We start from the raw sequence: 17338 nt of genomic DNA, 5'->3' as shown, positions 1-17338 counted from the left end.
CGACGGAGATAATGAATGCAGACTGAACGCACCCGTGGCCGTCTGAATTTGCAGCCAGCGGTCCAGATAGGCATCCGTGGCCGTCTGATTTTGCAGCCAACGGTGCAGATACGGTGCTACAGTGACAAACAGTACTGCATGGCGCTTTTATGAACAGTGATGACCAGTGCGTTGTTGTCTTCTTTGATGTCTAAAATAGGCTTCAAATTTATTTGCAAATCAAGCCCACCAATTTAACTAAAAAGGCTAAAGGAAAGATAAGTTGGATTGCCTCCAGGATGCAATATTTGATTTTACTGGGCAATGCAGTCTTATACAAGCGATACACTGGTATCTAACGCTCCTTTAGAATGCGATTTTTTTTCCTGTTATAAAAAAACAAACTGATTCTTATAAAATAACATATAGTAAAACTTTTGATACGATGGCACTGTTTGTTTGTCTAAAAAACCGTGGCTAAAAGTATATAAAACAAGTCGACAACGTGAAATTCTTAGCCGCGTTACTACATCTGCAGTCTGGCAAGTTCGTTAAAGCTTTGACGAGACCACAGCACAGTTGCTCTCCGGACCGAAAGCCAGCCCACAGCACGTCACCTCCGCGCGTGCCTCTGACCATCGCGCTTTGGCCTTTGAAGGAGGAGCGGGCGGCGGGCGCTCCGGCCGCCGGGACAGACAGCGCCCCCGCGATCCAAGCGGGGCTGCAATGATTAGGCAAAGAATTCGGAAAGGGTTTTCGATCGCGATCACGATCGCGTCTGAATATGATGCTCCGGTGCCAAAAGCGGTCTTTGATCATCATAAACCCCGTCATCATGCGAGCGATTAGGTGCCTCTCCCTCCTCGAGATGCGAGCCCACCACCCCCCCGCCTGCTCTCAGCTCTCGCCTCGCCACACCACCGCCGCGGCGGCGGCGCCCGTGCGTGCGGTGGTCGAGCCTGCGTTTCTGCAGCGACCGGGCCGCTGTACCTGACTACTCCTACCTGTACGTACGCGACGGGCGACGGCGGCATCTTTGTAGTATACGTACTACGGCTACGGCTACGTCCGCTGCGCCGGGCTACACTACGCTACGGCTCAACGATCGTGTCGTTGCCCGGTTGCCCCGTGGCTGGAAAAAAGGGAAGACGCGCGATTAAAGCTGCGGAGCCCGTTGCTTTCTCCGGGCGCTTTGGGCAGGGCTGCTGCTGCCTGCTGGTGCTGGTGCTGGTGATTTGATTCCCATCCCATGCAAATACTACCAAAGTCCTATCCAGCTTTGAGGCAAGGAAAAGAAATTGTTTTTTTCTCGTCTGCTGGGCCCTAATCCCTGCCACTCCTCGCGAGCTTCGAGGCATGCTGCATTGCTGTTCCTGCTCTGCCGCGCTCATCTGAAGCCTGATGAGCCGTTGTTTTCAATCCAACAAGTAGGAGGACAGACAGGCGTAGGAGTAGTAATTTTCATGCCAGCCGATACAGTACTCTCTACTCGCCTGGGCATTGTTTACGCCTTGTTTAGTTCCAAAAGACACTGTAGCACTTTCGTTTTTATTTGACAAACATTATCCAATCATAGAGTAACTAGGCTTAAAAGATTCGTCTCGTGATTTACAAACAAACTGTGTAATTAGTTTTTATTTCAATCTATATTTAATGCTTCATGCATATGCCGCAAGATTCGATGCGACAGGAAATCTTGAAAAGTTTTGGGTTTTTGGGGTGAACTAAACAAGGCCCTATGTTCCAAATTTTTTTGCAAAATCAGCACTGTAGCATTTTCGTTTGTATTTGACAAATATTGTCCAATCATGGACTAATTAGACTCAAAAGATTCGTCTCGTCAATTTCGACCAAACTGTGTAATTAGTTTTTATTTACGTCTATATTTAATACTTCATGTATGCGCCTAAACATTCGATGTGACGGGGAATCCGAAAAATTTTGCAAAATTTTTTGCAAACTGAACAAGGCCCTGGATTGATTGCTTCCTTCTCTCTCGATCGGCCTTGGATTCCCATTCCCTGCTTCATGGCGTCTCCTTTCTTGGACTCGGGACGAACAAATAGCATGTCCGATGCAGGCTCCTAGCTGTTCGATCATGATCCAGTTACTTCTGCTGTGTCATGTGCAGTTGGGTGTTGGCGATCGTGATTCCCAGATTTTCAACGTGGGAAAACCGTCGTGTCAAACGGGATAACAGTTGACTATCCGGTAAACCACGTATTTACAGCGAATAAAATTTTTTTTAGGGTTAAGGCAATGTACAACGCCGACGCTACTAGACCAGGCGCTTGTGAGCGGTCTCCAAATGGACGTGCACAAGAGCGTCTGTGGGTGTCATCGTTGGCTCACTGCTTGAGCAAGTTTCGCCGGTTGGAGCCTCTTGCTGTCAAACCTACTGTAACTATTAAAGCGTATAGATGTAGATTAGCATACAAAATCTATTTGCTTCCATTTTAGGCTAAGACGCATGTTAGACTTATTATTTCTCTCCGTAGTCCCTAAGCGGTTATTTAGGCCTTGTTTAGTTCGCAAAAATTTTCAAGATTCTCCGTCACATCAAATCTTTGGTCGCATGCATGGAGCATTAAATAAAGATAAAAATAAAAACTAATTACACAGTTTATCTGAAATTTATGAGATGAATCTTTTGAGCCTAGTTACTCTGTGATCGGACAATATTTGTCAAATAAAAACAAAAGTGCTACAGTAGCCAAAAAAACTAAAATTTTGCCAACTAAACAAGGCCTTACTACAAATGCCTAGAAAAAGGGGTTTTTTTTTTCCAGCACAGCAACAACCTGCGTTGCTGCCTAGAGGTGTGTACGGTACTCCCAAATATCGTTCATTGCAAACAAAAGGTGAAAAGTCGTAAGCGGGAGGTTTTTGGCACTGTCGAGCCTGCTCGACTGCAGGGCAGGCGGCTCCAGCTTGCAGCGACGCTGAAACGGCAGCAGCATCCAGCACTTCCCGTCCTGTATCACTTCACCAGCAGCAGCAGGCCCAGCAACGTTCACAACCGAAGAAGTGAAGAAGAACAACTACCCCCTCCGTTCACAGAGTAAAATCCTATCGTATTAATCAATGTACAGTAAATGTTTTTACAAATTTAATCAAACTTCGTTCGCTGAAATCTAGCTTATGGTGATGTTTATGCTGAAATGGTACGACAGAAAAACAGCTGAAAAATAATACTGAAATATTGCAGCAGGGCCATTATCCAAGAAAAAAACTACACGGACTCCTTCCAAATCACTTTGGGCCTATGTGTATGCTGGCGAGGACATGTTATACCTATCCATAGGCCTACACGCTCTCCTGCCCTCTGCCTGCTCTCTACCCCCGCCTTGCATTGTCCCTGCTCACGCCAAGCAACGGGCAGAGCAAGTTGCAGGCATAGATCGTCGCCGTCACGGCCCGGCCCTGCCGCTTGCGAGAGCAAAACGTAACGTGATGCTATAGCAACGGAGTGCTAGCATCAATCACGCCAAAGCGTCGCTTTGTGATGCTTCCTCCTCCCTCCCTCCCTCCCTTCGCCACGTACTAGGGATCCGCGCCGGGGAAGCCATGCATGGAAGTAAGCGCGCGCGTCTGTGTCTGTCTGAGCGGCAAGCGGGCTGAAAAGAACAGCGATGCGATGCGATGGATGCCGATGCCGATGCGGTGAGCTTTGCCTTTACAGGCGAGTGAGGGCGCGGATCGCCCAAACCGATCGCCGAGCTCTAATTTTGGTAAAGCGGCCCCCTTCCCCGCCCGCTCCGTCGTCAGGACCAAGAACGCGGATCTTTTCTTCCATCTGCTGCCGCTTTGCAGTGCAGGGCAAGCTCGCAGCTACGCTACGCGCGACGATCTCGAGGGGGATCGACGGATCGATCGATCGATCGATCGGATCCGTCCACGCACGCCCACCGTGCCCCGGGCCGTGGCCGCGCGAGCTCGGGGGATCGGGAAAGCCGAGCGAGGCGAATTCGCTTCGCATGTTACCGCAATCATGAACGGTGCACTTTCTCGTGCTCGTCGTTCCGGCCCGGCCGTCCTCGCCCCGATCAGCGCCTCTGGCAGTCTGGCTGATACCGAGAGCCCGAGACCTTGCCGTGTACCTTTTGCGGGAAATGGCGAGGCGGAAAGGCACTGTGGAAAATGTGGCAACGAAGGGAGAGTCATCTTCAGAACAGAGAAAAAAATCCGCATGCCATGCCATGCCACCCAGATCAGCCCAACCTTTCCTGCTTGCCTCAGGCTTCCGTTTGAATGCGGGACTAGAGTTTTGTAGGCAATCACGGCTGGCTTGAGTGCAACTGAGGTGACAGAACAAACAGTGATTGCTACTAGTTTGTCAGTGTTGCTGTTGCCTGATGAACCGTGCAGGATAAAACAAAATTAAAAAGGCGCTCTCAAGTGAACAATCGGTCTAGGGCCTCTAGGCACGCCGCTGCGCAGCGCTGCGCACAACGGTGAAAGGGGGTGGAGAAAACCGCGTTGGACTTTTCGGGGTTAATTAACCCATTATCTCGGCGAGAACGATGTGATCAAGTACAGAGTGAAGACGACAGAATGTGAAACAGCACGGCTCGTGAGCTTGCCTGCAACAGCGCCCGGTTTTGTTTGCTTATGCAGCAGTACTCGTATCTCAGTTCTCAGGTCCTGAAAAGAAATCTAGCACCGGCAGTTTTCTAATCCAGACATAATAGCCTCGCCTAACCTAAGCTCTCCTCGGAGTCCTCTCAGTTATTTTCGAAAAGCCCAGCGACACAAACACAAACAGTGCCCCCATTTCAGTTTTCAGTTTTCTTTAATCTAGTTATCAGACAAGGGCACCAAAGTCTTAGAGAAAACAAAGCAACAGATTCACTTGGATTCATCGCAGGCGCATCACGCACATGCGTGGCGACTGTTGTGATCGATTGATCAAGGTATAGCAGTGCGGGAGCAAAAGCGAACAAAAGAGGAGGTACTACCATGGTTTATTAACGTTTCTAAGCTCGAGAAGGCGACAACTCCGGTCCCCCGTCATGTGCCTAGAGCGCCATAATCAAAGCTGCTAACCTCCTATAGTAGGACGGTCCTGTGGATCAGCTAGATGCCATGGTTTAGCAGGAAGCGCTTCAGTAATCCTTTATCCTGGGTGTTTGTTGTTTGTTTGCCAGGCTAGTAGTAGCCTAGTAGGACAAATCTGAAGATGAGGCCAGGGACAGCGGCTGTGTTTTATTCTCTCCTTTGGCTGTTAGGAAACTTACTGGTTAGGCCCTGCACTTTTGGCCCTAAGCACATGTGGGAGCTGGGAAATGGGGATAGAAAGGAAAAGCTGGAAAAAGTGCAATTCGCCTCAACTTGTCAACAAAAGCTTCTTATAGAGATGCTAATGCTTTCCAACTACTTTGACCGGATAAGGTGAAATTGATACAGCATCAGAAATCCATGGTGAATCTTCTAACCTTCTGAGTCAAAGTCTTCTCTCTCATGGGCAATATATTGTACTGGAGTTACTATAAGCTTAAGCTAATTTTTAGCCTCTACTAATAGAATAACTGGCCGATCCAAAGTCTCTTCTAGATCGGCTCTTCTCTTCTGCCAAACAAATGCTAGCATTGCCCAACCTCTCCCATAGGACTCCCTGTCCCTTACACCCAAGGCTGCCTGGAAATTAGTTTGTGCCCCAAAAGATGAGGGGGGGGGGGGGGGGCTAGGTGTAATTGATTTGGAAAAATAGAATAGAGCCCTTCTTATGAAAAATCTGCACAAATTCTTTAACAAGTTGGACATCCCCTAGGTCCAGCTGGTCTGGGAGAAACATTATAAAAGTAGTAAGCTCCCCAATCATACTAGGAATGACTCTTTTTGGTGGAAAGACATTTTAAAACTTCTCCAAGATTTCAAGAGCATTGCCAGCCCTCATATCAGCAGTGGCACCTGAGTCCTTTTCTGGCATGACTCCTGGCTTCAAACGGGTTCTCTTGCATCTTCAAACCCAGAATTATTCTCCTTTGCCCGAAACAAGCAACTCACAGCCCAAAAAGCCTTTGAGGCAAATGACTTCACTGATTTGGTACACCTGCCCTTGTCCCTCACTGCTTTTCATTAGCTCCAAGAAGTTTAGCAGGCTATCGATGGGATTGCAACCTCTGATGCTAATGACAAGTGGCACTATTGTTGGGGCTCTGATCGATTTGCCTCTGCTAAGGTCTACAGAAGACTTTCAGGTCACCATCCCATCCATCCTGCGTTCAGATGGCTCTGGAAGAATTGTTGTCAACCAAAGCATAAGGTCTTTTTCTGGCTTCTTCTGAAAGATAGGCTGAGCACCATGAATATTCTAAGAAGGAGAAATATGCAACTTGACTCCTACACCTATATGCTCTTTGCAATAGTTTAGCTGAAGAGACCGTAGAACATTTGTTCTTAAACTGCCCCTTTGCTGCTCACTGTTGGAACATGATTCAGGTGGATATTCCTCTTCAGAGCTCCTTCCCTGACATCATTGATCAAATCAAAGACTAGCTTAATTCTCCCTTCTTCATGGAAGCCATCATTTTACTGGCCTGGACCATCTGGTCTGCTCGAAATGATCTGATTTTCAAGGGCATCCAAATTTCGATCCCAAACTGCAGAAGAACTTTGACAAAAGAAGTGGATCTCTTACATCATAGGGCCAGGTCTAGCTCTCATGATCAGCTAGTTCTTTGGGCTGAAAGCCTTGTTTCTTAGTAAATGTAGCTCCTAGCTTTGTTCTAGTTCTAGTTTAGTTTTTCTTTTCTAGTTCAGCTTTTTTGAGCTTCTCTTGTATAAATCCTCTTTTTTACTTCTTTAATAAAGTCGCTGTAGAGGCTCCGGCCTCTCCAGATTTCGTCAAAAAAAAAAAAACTAGACAGGCTAAAATCGGGCTGGGCTAGGGCGTTTTGCATTGGGCCGGAGCTCATGTCTATGAATATTGCATATCCTTGGCCGTTTGCTCGCTGCTTCATGCAAAGTGACATTTTCTACACGCGTGCAGATTATGCCCATATAATCGCTTTCAGATCAGGCAAAGCCCGATAGGACGGACACTCGGACAACACCTATAGATTATCGCAGGATACTATGTGTATGAGAAAGAGGGAAACTGCGTGACAGTGTGAGTGAGCAAAGCTGTACTAAAGCTGAGAATATGACTGCAGCGCTTATACTAAAGCTGTACTTTGTGGATCTGGGTGTCTGCAAATAAGATTTCCACAATGCGTAATCACTTGCAATTCTGTATATTTTTTTCTGATAAGAATAGCTTCAGCTACGATTTTGATATGAATGCTACTATGCATGATCCTCATGTGTGTTCACTGTCTCTGGCAGTCTGGCATCATCGACTCATTCATATACCTCTGACAGAAGGCGCTCAATAGAAGCGTAAAATCAGTGAGGTTTCAAGGCCATCAAACTGATGTTACCGCGCGTTAGGCGCTCAAAGATTGAGTGTACAAAGACAAGGAATAGCTTGGTCTCGAACAATAGCCGTCCGGGCAGATCCCCGCACCATCGCATTTGCGAACGCGTAGCCATGAACCCAAGAACGGCAGAGCTACACAAGAGAGGAGAGAGAGAGAGAGAGAGGAAGAAGACCCAGGCGAGGAGGAGGGAGAGAGAGCCAAGAGGCCAGGCCGCGCCGGGGCCCGTGATTCGCCTTTAACTTTCACTTTCCTCTTTTTCACCCTTTTACCCTGTCCGATACTCGCCTCTCTCTACTTAAAACGCGAGGCCTGGCGCACCGGCAACTCCCTCCTCACGCAGCAGCACGAGTGCAATGGTGCACCTGTACTAGCCGCACAGTGACGTCGGGGGTGTGGGTGTGGGCGGGGGGCGGGGGTGGGAGTGACGCCCGGGGAGGGGCGATGACGACGCTGCACATGGACCCGCCGGCGCCGCCCGCGCGGCGGTCGGTGTCGACCAGCTGCGACCTGCACCCGGGCGAGACGTTCACCGGCTTCTGCGCCGCGTGCCTGCGCGAGCGCCTCCAGGGTCTCGAGGCGTCCGCCGCCGCGGCCTCCGCGCCGGGCCGCAAGTCCACATCGGCCATCCGGTCCCTCTTCGCCAGGCCGTTCGCCGCCGCCGGCTCGTCTGCGTCAGGCCCCGCCGAGCCGCCGGACCTCCGGCGGTGCAAATCGTTCTCGTGCGGCCGTGGCGGGGACGCTCTGGCCGCAGCGGCGGCGGCGGCTGCGGCTGCTGCCGCCAGGGCGGACGAGCCGCAGCGGCGTTCGTGTGACGTGCGGGGACGCAGCACGCTGTGGGCGCTGTTCCATCAGGACGACCGTGACCGCGTCCGCGACGGCACGGCGTTCGCCGCGTTCCCGGCCTCCTCATCGACCGCCGCGGCTGCGCTCGCCGTCGACGTGCATCCCCCACCGCAGGCACCGTGCATCCCTGACGATTTCCTGGACGAGGACATCCCAGTGGTCATGGAGCCCGACGAGATAGTCCCGGTAATTGAGGAAGACCCCGTCGTCCCGATGGACATTTCCGGCGAGGTGGAAGCCGAAGGCAATGCGGCCCAGGGAGGTAAGGCCATCAAGGATCGCATCGATCTCGAGTCGGCGCAGACCAAGAAGGCTTCGCCCAAAGACCTGAAGGAGATCGCCGGGAGCTTCTGGGTCGCCGCCTCCGTGTTCAGCAAGAAGTGGCAGAAGTGGCGGCGCAAGCAGAAGCTCAAGAAGGAGGCTGCCGTGAGCAAGGCCGCGGCAGCGGCAATGCCCCCTCCGGAGAAGCCCTCCAAGCCGTCGTTCCTTCGCCGGAGTCGCTTCCGTGGGGAGGCAGGCTCCGAGCTCGCCGGTGGCCGGCGCTCGTGCGACACCGACCCGCGTTTCTCCCTGGACGCCGCGCGCATGTCCATCGACGACGCCGGCTTCTCATGGGACGAGCCCCGCGCGTCCTGGGACGGGTACCTGTTCGGCGCCGGCGCCGGCATTGGCATCGGGCGAGCGCCTCCGCCGCTCTCCCGCCTCCCACCCATCCTGTCCGTCCTGGAGGACACACCGACCGACATCGTCGAGCGCTCCGACGGCCAAATCCCGGTAGAAGACGACTTTGACCCCGAGCCTCCAGGTGGTTCCTTGCAGACCAGAGACTACTACCTGGACTCCTCCAGTCGCAGGCGCCGGAGCCTGGAACGTTCAAGCTCCGTCCGCAGGCCGTCGTTCGAGGTCACGGATCCAAGGCCGCCGATGCCGTCGGCGGTAAATGGGATTGGGAGGGAGTCCCCAATTGGCGGTTCCGAGTTCTACCACTTCCACCACGCGGAGGACCTGCTGGACCGCGGCTTCAGCTCCAACTCGCTCATCGAGGACATCTCCGCGAGCCTGGAGGCGGCACTGTCCGGCCCCGCCAAGAAGCCGCGCCGGTGGCGCAAGGCGTGGAGCCTCTGGGGTCTCATCCACCGCCGCGCCGCCGGGCGCAGGAGCGGTGGCCCGTCCGACATCGCCGACCGCTCGTTCTCCGAGCCGTGGCCGGACCTGCGCGTCCGCGGAGCTAACCCCAAGATGCAGCGGTGCAACAGCAACCTGAGCGCGCGCAGCTCGTTCAGCAGCAACAGCGGCGGGCTCGGCAGCTCCAGGCGCAGCTACGTGGACGCCAACGGCCACGTGAGGCGGAGGGAGGAGCCGCACGCGCAGGGGCAGGGGCAGGCGCAGGCGCAGGCGCAGCTAGAGCGGAACCGCAGCGCGCGCTACTCGCCCGGGCGCGCCGCCCCGGACAACGGCATGCTGCGGTTCTACCTGACGCCGATGCGGAGCGGCAGCGGGCGCCCGCGCGGAGGCGGCCTGCCGAGCAAGGCCGGGCCCGGGCGGCCCCTGGCGACGCAGTCGTTCGCGCGCAGCGTGCTCCGCCTGTACTAGGCAGGCTACGGTACGGCGTCAGTCCAGGTTCCTCTGCCAATCTGCATGCTCCTCCGCCGCCGTTCACGGAGGTGGAGAGTGTCTGGGGTTATAGCCATAAATCATCTTCGTGTATTGTAATGTAATCTGTTGTTTTTGTTCATCTTGGGGGGATTGGATAACACGCATCTCGTCTCATTAATTTCCTCTTATGTGCCGCCACTAGTATCTCTCATCTCATCAATCTCGCATGTCGTGTCACGTGCGTTTTCTTTTTCTCCGTGAGTTTATTGTAGTTCCATCAGCATATGTTTATATATGACCGTGACTTTGTCGTCAATTTCACAACGGCTCGACCTAAATTTGGAGGGAAACACATTCTAATTCTGTTGTCGGGCCTCTCTATCCAGAGAGCTCCAGACACCAGAATCACTTTGTGTCAACCGTGCGGGCCCTGCCGCCGGTCACACTCGCTTGCTCTTTTGGACCGTGCGGAATTCCTTCCCTTCCCACGGGAACGAGAGGCACAACAACACAAGCCGGAGAGGTTTGAGTTTGACACGGGCACACCGTAGTGCGTAGGGGCGGCCGGGCGAGGCGAGCACGGCCATGGCCATGGCCATCGCCTCTCACAGCTCACGCGGCTCCGACACCGGTGGTACTAGGCTCGGGCCCGTCCACTGCACGTGATTGGTCCTTAAAGGAGGTGGTCGTGCTTGCCGCCGCCTCGGAAACCGTTAAAGGCGGCTCCTCCCTCCCGCATTCCTCCTCCTCCGGCTGGCCCGCGGCCAAAGATCGGGGCTCCACGGCTGTCGCCTCGTCGTCCCGCCCCGGACGTCGCGCGGCCGCCCTTGTTTCCTAGTAATCCTATCGTTAATCAATCGGTTGCTGGTTGCTGATGCTGCCTGCCGATTACTGTATACTCAGAGGCTGCTGTTGCTGGTCTTGCGTCGCACAGCGCCGCAGCGGTGCCCACACCGGCCGTGGCAGCAACCAGCAAGGCAGATGCGCACAGGCGTTCTTGGGCCGGGCCACCGCGCGGATCCATCTGTATTCTGAACGTGTGTCGCTGTAAGGCGCGTCTGGACTGTGGGGTAGTGTTGTGTTGTGTTGTGCCTGCTTCAGAGTTCAGACCGATCACCGATGTTCGTGTACAGCAACTGGTCTGCATTGTTTTCTTCCTCGTTCAACGAACTGGCAAGTGGTATGAAACAAATTTTGTAAAATTTGGCAATCAAGAACTGAACTGCCGATCATTAGCGTTAGGGTAAATATGTCAGATGTGTTTTGAGATGGAATGATTGGCACCACAGAAATCTCTACTAGTAAAGTACGCTTGTTATATACAAATACATTCATCATCATCTCAGGAGATTCGGCGACCACGCATCAGCACAAAAGCAGTTACGAGTACTACTCGTCAGAAGCTGACCCAAGCAATCAGCCATCGCAGCGTTCACGCCCTCAGGAATCAGGACGGTACTAAATCATTAATCATGCAGGCGGTCGAATAGCAACGAGCCACCTGTAAATCAGGCAGCAGAGCAAAACCCAAATTGTTATTATCAGACAAGCCCTGCTGATTGCTGATGATAGCCTTCCGGATCTCCCTGCGCTGGCCGGTAAAAACGACCGCGCTGCAGCCTGCAGCGCACCGGTCACGACGGCCAACAAATCGCTGTGGAATCGCACCGCAGACCGCACGCATGATGGCAGCGGCAGCGGCAGCGGCAGCAAGCACGAGGCCTACTCCAGCGCCCGGGGGTGTCAAATAAAGCGTGACGGGCCGGACCGGACGCGGACCGGGGCGGCCCGCCTCGGCAGGCGGCAAGCGGCAGGCGGCAGGCGTCGCGTCGCCGGGATCACATCGCCGGCACTGCCCCGCCGTACCCGGCGGTGCCCCGAGGAGGGCGGACATCTCGCGGACCGGGAGAACACGAGGCGCAGGCGACGCCTTGCCATCTAGCGTGGACGTGGTACCGTGCCTGCCGGTGTCTCCCCCTGCCCCTACCACTCTACCGCGCACAGCCTCGTCCTCTTCTGGTCTTTTTATTTTTGTTCAGGCCTTGTTTAGTTATACCTCAAGATTAAAAAACTTTTCAAAATTCTATATCACATTAAATTTTATAACACATGCATGGAACACTAAACATAGACGAAAACAAAAAACTAATTACACAATTTATCTGTAATTTACGAGATAAATCTTTTAAGTCTAGTCTATAGTTAAACAATAATTATCAAATACAAATGAAAATGCTACAGTGTCAAAATTCAAAAAACTCTTCACAATTAAACAAAATTAAACAATCCCTCAATTGCATTGCATTTGCAGTGCGACGACACTGACGGCGGCCGGTCACCTCCGTGTGCCGCGTGCTCTCTTTTTTTTTTTGGCGGACGTAGGCAGCCCCCGCGGCTGCATGGACATGGAGATGTGCTTGCTGTCGGTCGAACCGTAGACACGTGACACGGACTCGGGCATCCTCACGAAGTCACCATATTGGACCGTACTACTAAACACGACACTGCTGCAGTGCAGGCTGTACTAGTTTTCCTGTCTTGGGCTCGTGGCTAGGGACTGCGTGTGTGTGTGTGTACTCGCGACGATCGATCGATTGTGCAATCAACAGGCCCTAGTGTTTGTAGGAGTACAATGTACTACGTTTGGACGGTAACCTGGCGCGTCGTCGTTCACGATGGAGTGGAGATGGTCAATCTGGCCGTCTGGGCAAGGCTGCAGTGAATCAGTGTACTTTTTGTTTGGGACAGGCACCAGTACGCCCTTGTGTACGTGTGCCGACCGGAGCGGACCATACCATGAACGGCACTGTAGTCCCGTGTATCAAGCTGACCTTGCCGCGTCGTATCATGCATGCGTCCATGTCCATAGCCCTGATCCAGGAACATCTTCTCAGAAGAGCAATAGGGTAGTGGAACGGGATGGTCTTGACTCTTGAGCCAGGATCGTGGACTGTGTTGCTGTCCAGGGCCAAACCAAGCGCCTTGGCGATCGACGTACACGTACTCTACGGGCTACGGCGTTAGTGCTACTGTTTCTCTTCGCGACAGCCCACTCCATGGACATGGAGTGCTAGCTGTTCCAGTATGGCAGAAAACACTGACCGGGACATGGACTCTGTTGCAGTGCTATTCCATGCACGACAGCATCGAAAAGAAATAAGGCTGCAGGGCCGGAGATTGCCCACCGAGAGATGAGACATGCAGACATCCGATGACACGAGTGTTGCCAAGCATTGATGCATGCATGCACGCACATCAAACCGTATACAAAATTTACTTGGAAGAAAGGGTTCTACGCTTAAACTGATGAGGAGAGAGAGATAATTGACTTATACTTCAACACTAAGGGCCTGTTTGGTTTCCCTTACCAAAATTTAGCTAGTTAAAATTATTTTAGTTATTTTTGAATAACTAATGGAACTAAACTATTTTAGTTCATTTTAGTCAAATTATTTGAAACTTTAGCTACTAAAAAGTGATTAAAATTTAACTAACTAAAATTTAGCAAAGGGAACCAAACATGGCCTAAATCTCACGGAAAGGTTCCTTATTTAGACCTCAGACGTGAAATATAAAAGAGCGATAACAATTATTTGAGTTATATATATTCTTGTATACGCGGACAAGATTAACCTAAAAGTTTCTGATAAGAAAAGACCAGCAATTCATTTATACTTCAATATCTACGAGCCCATCTGTATACGCATCACCCGATTGGATTATATATAGTAATTCAGAGCCACTCGATCGGCAGCAAAAACTTTAGACGGCAGCGCCGACGGTGGCGCCGGCGGCGAGCCTGGACGAGCCGTAGAGGGTCTCCTCGAACCGGATGATCTCGTTCTTGGACCCGTAGGCCACCTGGGTCCGCTCGTCGAGCTCGTTGATCACCTTGTCCAGCACCGACTGCTTGCCGTCGCTGCTGTGCCCGCCGGCCTTCTCAATCAAAAGGCCCAGAGGCGCCACCTCGAAGAGGAGCCGCAGCTTGGCCTTGGCCGTCGGCGACGTCACGTTGGTGAAGATGCCCTTCTCCTTCACTATGATCTGCGTCATCGATCACAGGCATCGATCACCATGCATGCTGGTGGTCACGCAAGTTCTGTGTACCGAAAGTAGTATCGGAAAGGACCTAAAGCGAGGTTGGGTCACTGTGGGGAATTTTGCTGTGTTGCTTGGCGTGGCCTTGCTTAAAGCAGACGCTGGTACATGTCAATAGTCACTAGCATGGGCTTGCAGTAACACTACAGGCCGAGACATTTACTGGCAAACACCAAACCAAATTCTTGTTCTCAAAAGTTTGCCTTGCCCCTCTCTGAAAATTTGTCTGTTTGGTGCATGGTGTAGAATTGACATGACAGGTTCATCATGGCACTGTTCAGTTTTTGAATGTGTACTCCTGAGCTACTGTTATGGCATTTCGGATTACCATACAAGTGATGGTGATCCAAGTGAACGGGTTTTGAGGTGTCGGGATTTTCTGTGTGGTTTTGTAAGGGTGTGAATTTGAGTTCCAGCAAGCTAAAGATTTTGTGATAGATACCTGGTTGACATCGGGAACCATTCCTCCAGTGTAGCGCAATGTGTACTTCTCCTTGACGTAGTAGTTGATGAGCTGAAGATACATATAATAACACCGATTAGGAACAGAAAGTCGTTGCAGATACTTAAAAAATGCTAACAGTAATATTAGCTAGACACGGAGTACCTTGTCGTACTCAGGGTTATCGAATGTTGCCCTCAAGTTACCAGGAGAGAACATCTTGCCTTCCCCAATGGTCGTGGTATCCTTGACATGCTGCCATTTACCTGCAACATTTGTTAAGATCTCGATTAACAACACCTACTACTCCTACATAGCATACTGCAGCTCTGCAAGGCCCCAGTGGGCAGTGGCTGAAAATTCAGGCGCACCTTCGTCAAGGAGGAGGAACTCGTGTGTCCCAGGGCAGTCCTTGAGGGCGACAATGTAAGTGGTGCGAGGGCCGTAGATGCCCATCGCGGCCGCGACCTGGTCGCCGCCAGTGACGCCAGTCAGCTTGTCGCCGGGCCAGACTCCGAAGATGGTTCCAACGGTGAAGTTCGTGTCAACAATGCTGGAACCGTCAAGGGGATCGAATGCTACGCTGAAACCACCTGCAAGATGTGATGAGATCAGGCCGATCTGGATCGCATGCTAGGCTTCAATTCCTCAGCTGTTGGTTTTCTGCATATCCAGAGCTACGGTCGAAAAGAATGTGTGTAGATGTAGTTGTTTCGGCACGGTGCAAGGCTTGAAAGCCATCGGCACATTTGACATGTCGCAGTTTGGTGATTAGAAAGCATCTAAATAAAACTACTGAGTAGAATCCAAGAAGGCAGCATGCTAATTTGGTAAGGCATACTGCTGTTGATGATTAGCATTTACATTTCCACAGTGTTCTGAAGATGCAGAAGGGAGCATATGCTGGCTGACTAGTAGCACACTAGCACTGCTGAACACTCCACTGAAGGTCTGCAACTCTCAATAAGTATACAAAATCTCTGTTTTCCTATTTGAGTTTTGTCATCATAATACAATCTGTGGGAGCTTTATTTGGTCAGGAAATGAACAGTGAGGAGGAGAAATGGCGGTACCTTCAACTGGGCCACCCATGTCCTGCAGCTCGGGGACTTCCTCGGAGCACGCATACTTGCACACATGGGAGTACTCCAAAGCCTGCAGGCAGAGACCGGGCATGAGCGGACTGGATGAAATGAACCGTGACGTACAGTACAGTTCAGTGCGAGAGCATTCGTTCCACACCTCAAAGAGGAGCTTGTTGGCGAGCATGTCGACGGCCAGCTGCTCGTCGCCGAAGGAGTTGACGCAGGCGGTGCCGCCGCAGGACGCCGTCCGGACCTTGAACGCGATCGTCCTCATGGCCTCCCCCATGCAGATGAGCAGCCTGATGAGGTTCTTGTCCGGCGTCGCCTTGGTCAGGAACTCCTCCTGCCACACCACACCACACCACAAACCGGCGAACCCAGCATGCGGCAGCAGCGTCAGCTTCTTCCATTCTTCGCATGCCAGGCATGAAACTCGATCGATCTCCCCACGCACGCACGCACACAACTTATACTGACGACACGCACCAGGCTGTCTCCGATCTCGCACCGGGTGGTGAGCGCCGCGCGGCTGACCGCCTTGGACTGCCTCGCCGAGAGCGGCCGCGCCGTGTTCACGCGCACCGACTCGCCGTAGAACGTGGTCGCCGGCCTGGACGCCTGCCGTGCCGCACGTGTGGCGCCAGCCAGCCAGCCATCAGCAAAAATTACTAAAAGCTCTGTGCACGTGTGCGACGAGCTAGCTGCTGCTACTTTCCACTACATGCAGCGAACGGTATGAAGGTGTCGTAGTACGTACCTTAGGCCTGCTGTACGACTGGGAGAAGGACACGGCGGCGCAGCAGGCCGGGGAGCGCGTGGCGACGATCTCCATTGCTTTCAGGTGGCGCTCAACGACGGCAGCAGGGGCCTAAAACCTGATGGATGCTGTCGAAATTGTCTGCGTGCGCTAACGTTTTGGTGGTCAGCTAGCTGCTGGTGCTTGCAACTAAGCTAGCTATCGCGGCGCGGAGAGGAATGGATCACAACGGAGGGATGCACGTCTGGACAAGATAACCCGGCCGCCGCGGTGGCGCCATTTGGAGCTGGAGAAGATAGAAAGGGGAGGGCCGCGCTGCGGTGCACGATGACCATTCGTGGTTTGTGTGGCCATGCCGAGATGAGCCACGGATCGGACGGGCCTACGCAGTACGCACTCCAACTCCAACACCAAGCAACCAGAAACAGGCCCATTTCGGTCTAGGATGTTTGTTTGGCTCTGTTCTGGTATTTAATTGTCGTATATACGATATGGATCATTTTTTCTGAAATTGTTCGGTTCTGGTATTTAATTGTCGTATATACGAGTACGACGGTATCGCCGTATCGGTATGGAACTTTTTCTGAATTGTTCAGTACTTCAGTGTGATGTTTAAGTCGCAGAAACTGGCTCGTTTCCCATTATTCGGTCTGGGATGTTTGGTTCTAGTATTTAATTGTCGTATATATACGAGTACGACGGTTTCGGCGTATCGGTATGGATCCTTTTCTAAAATGTTCAGTGTGATGTTTTAAGTCGGTTCTTTGCAAAGCATTTGCTGCTTATGCTTATATAAAAAGCTTAAGAACATAAGCTTGTCTGCACATACATTGCCACTTGACATCTTTAGCAACTTTGAGTCATAACATGAGCAGGAGTTCAAGCCTGCCCAGACAGAATTACTCCCTTTGTTTTTTTTCAAGTGTCACATTTAATTTGTTTCTAAGTCAAATGTGTGTCTCTTTGACTATTGATTTCAAAATATTTATATAATTTCATGTTATAAAATTTATATTTTTAAATTTATTATGAGAAATACTATCATAATATCTAATGCATATATTATCTAAATAGATTATTAATTATAAATGGTTGGTCAAGTATTTCAATGTTTGAC

At 51.7% G+C, this 17338-nt stretch overlaps 2 protein-coding genes across 2 annotated transcripts; one reads left to right on the top strand and one right to left on the bottom strand.

Moving 5' to 3' along the window:
* On the top strand, positions 7828-10160 carry LOC8060107 (UPF0503 protein At3g09070, chloroplastic). The gene has a single exon (XM_021455763.1). The coding sequence runs from the start codon at positions 7842-7844 to the stop codon at positions 9834-9836; it is 1995 nt and encodes a 664-aa protein (XP_021311438.1). The 5' UTR covers positions 7828-7841; the 3' UTR covers positions 9837-10160.
* On the bottom strand, positions 13405-16533 carry LOC8060106 (sedoheptulose-1,7-bisphosphatase, chloroplastic). Its single transcript, XM_002456602.2, has 8 exons — positions 16222-16533; positions 15951-16082; positions 15622-15807; positions 15453-15534; positions 14751-14972; positions 14545-14645; positions 14380-14451; positions 13405-13883 (listed from the first exon to the last, which is right to left on the bottom strand). Exons 1-8 carry the CDS (start codon positions 16294-16296, stop codon positions 13602-13604), a joined length of 1152 nt encoding a protein of 383 aa, XP_002456647.1. The 5' UTR covers positions 16297-16533; the 3' UTR covers positions 13405-13601.

This window comes from Sorghum bicolor, chromosome 3, assembly GCF_000003195.3.
Source record: "Sorghum bicolor cultivar BTx623 chromosome 3, Sorghum_bicolor_NCBIv3, whole genome shotgun sequence".
NCBI lineage: Eukaryota > Viridiplantae > Streptophyta > Magnoliopsida > Poales > Poaceae > Sorghum > Sorghum bicolor.
The sequence above is the reverse complement of the archived record's forward strand: the minus strand, read 5'-3'. Positions and strand labels throughout refer to the sequence as shown.

Coding starts and splice junctions, on each gene's coding strand:
- LOC8060106 (XM_002456602.2), bottom strand. CDS start 16,296: ATGGAGATCGTCGCCACGCGCTCCCCGGCCTGCTGCGCCGCCGTGTCC. Junction 14,452..14,544: donor ATAACCCTGAGTACGACAAG/GTACTCCGTGTC, acceptor ATGTATCTTCAG/CTCATCAACTACTACGTCAA. Junction 13,884..14,379: donor TGGTTCCCGATGTCAACCAG/GTATCTATCACA, acceptor TCGATGACGCAG/ATCATAGTGAAGGAGAAGGG.
- LOC8060107 (XM_021455763.1), top strand. CDS start 7,842: ATGACGACGCTGCACATGGACCCGCCGGCGCCGCCCGCGCGGCGGTCG.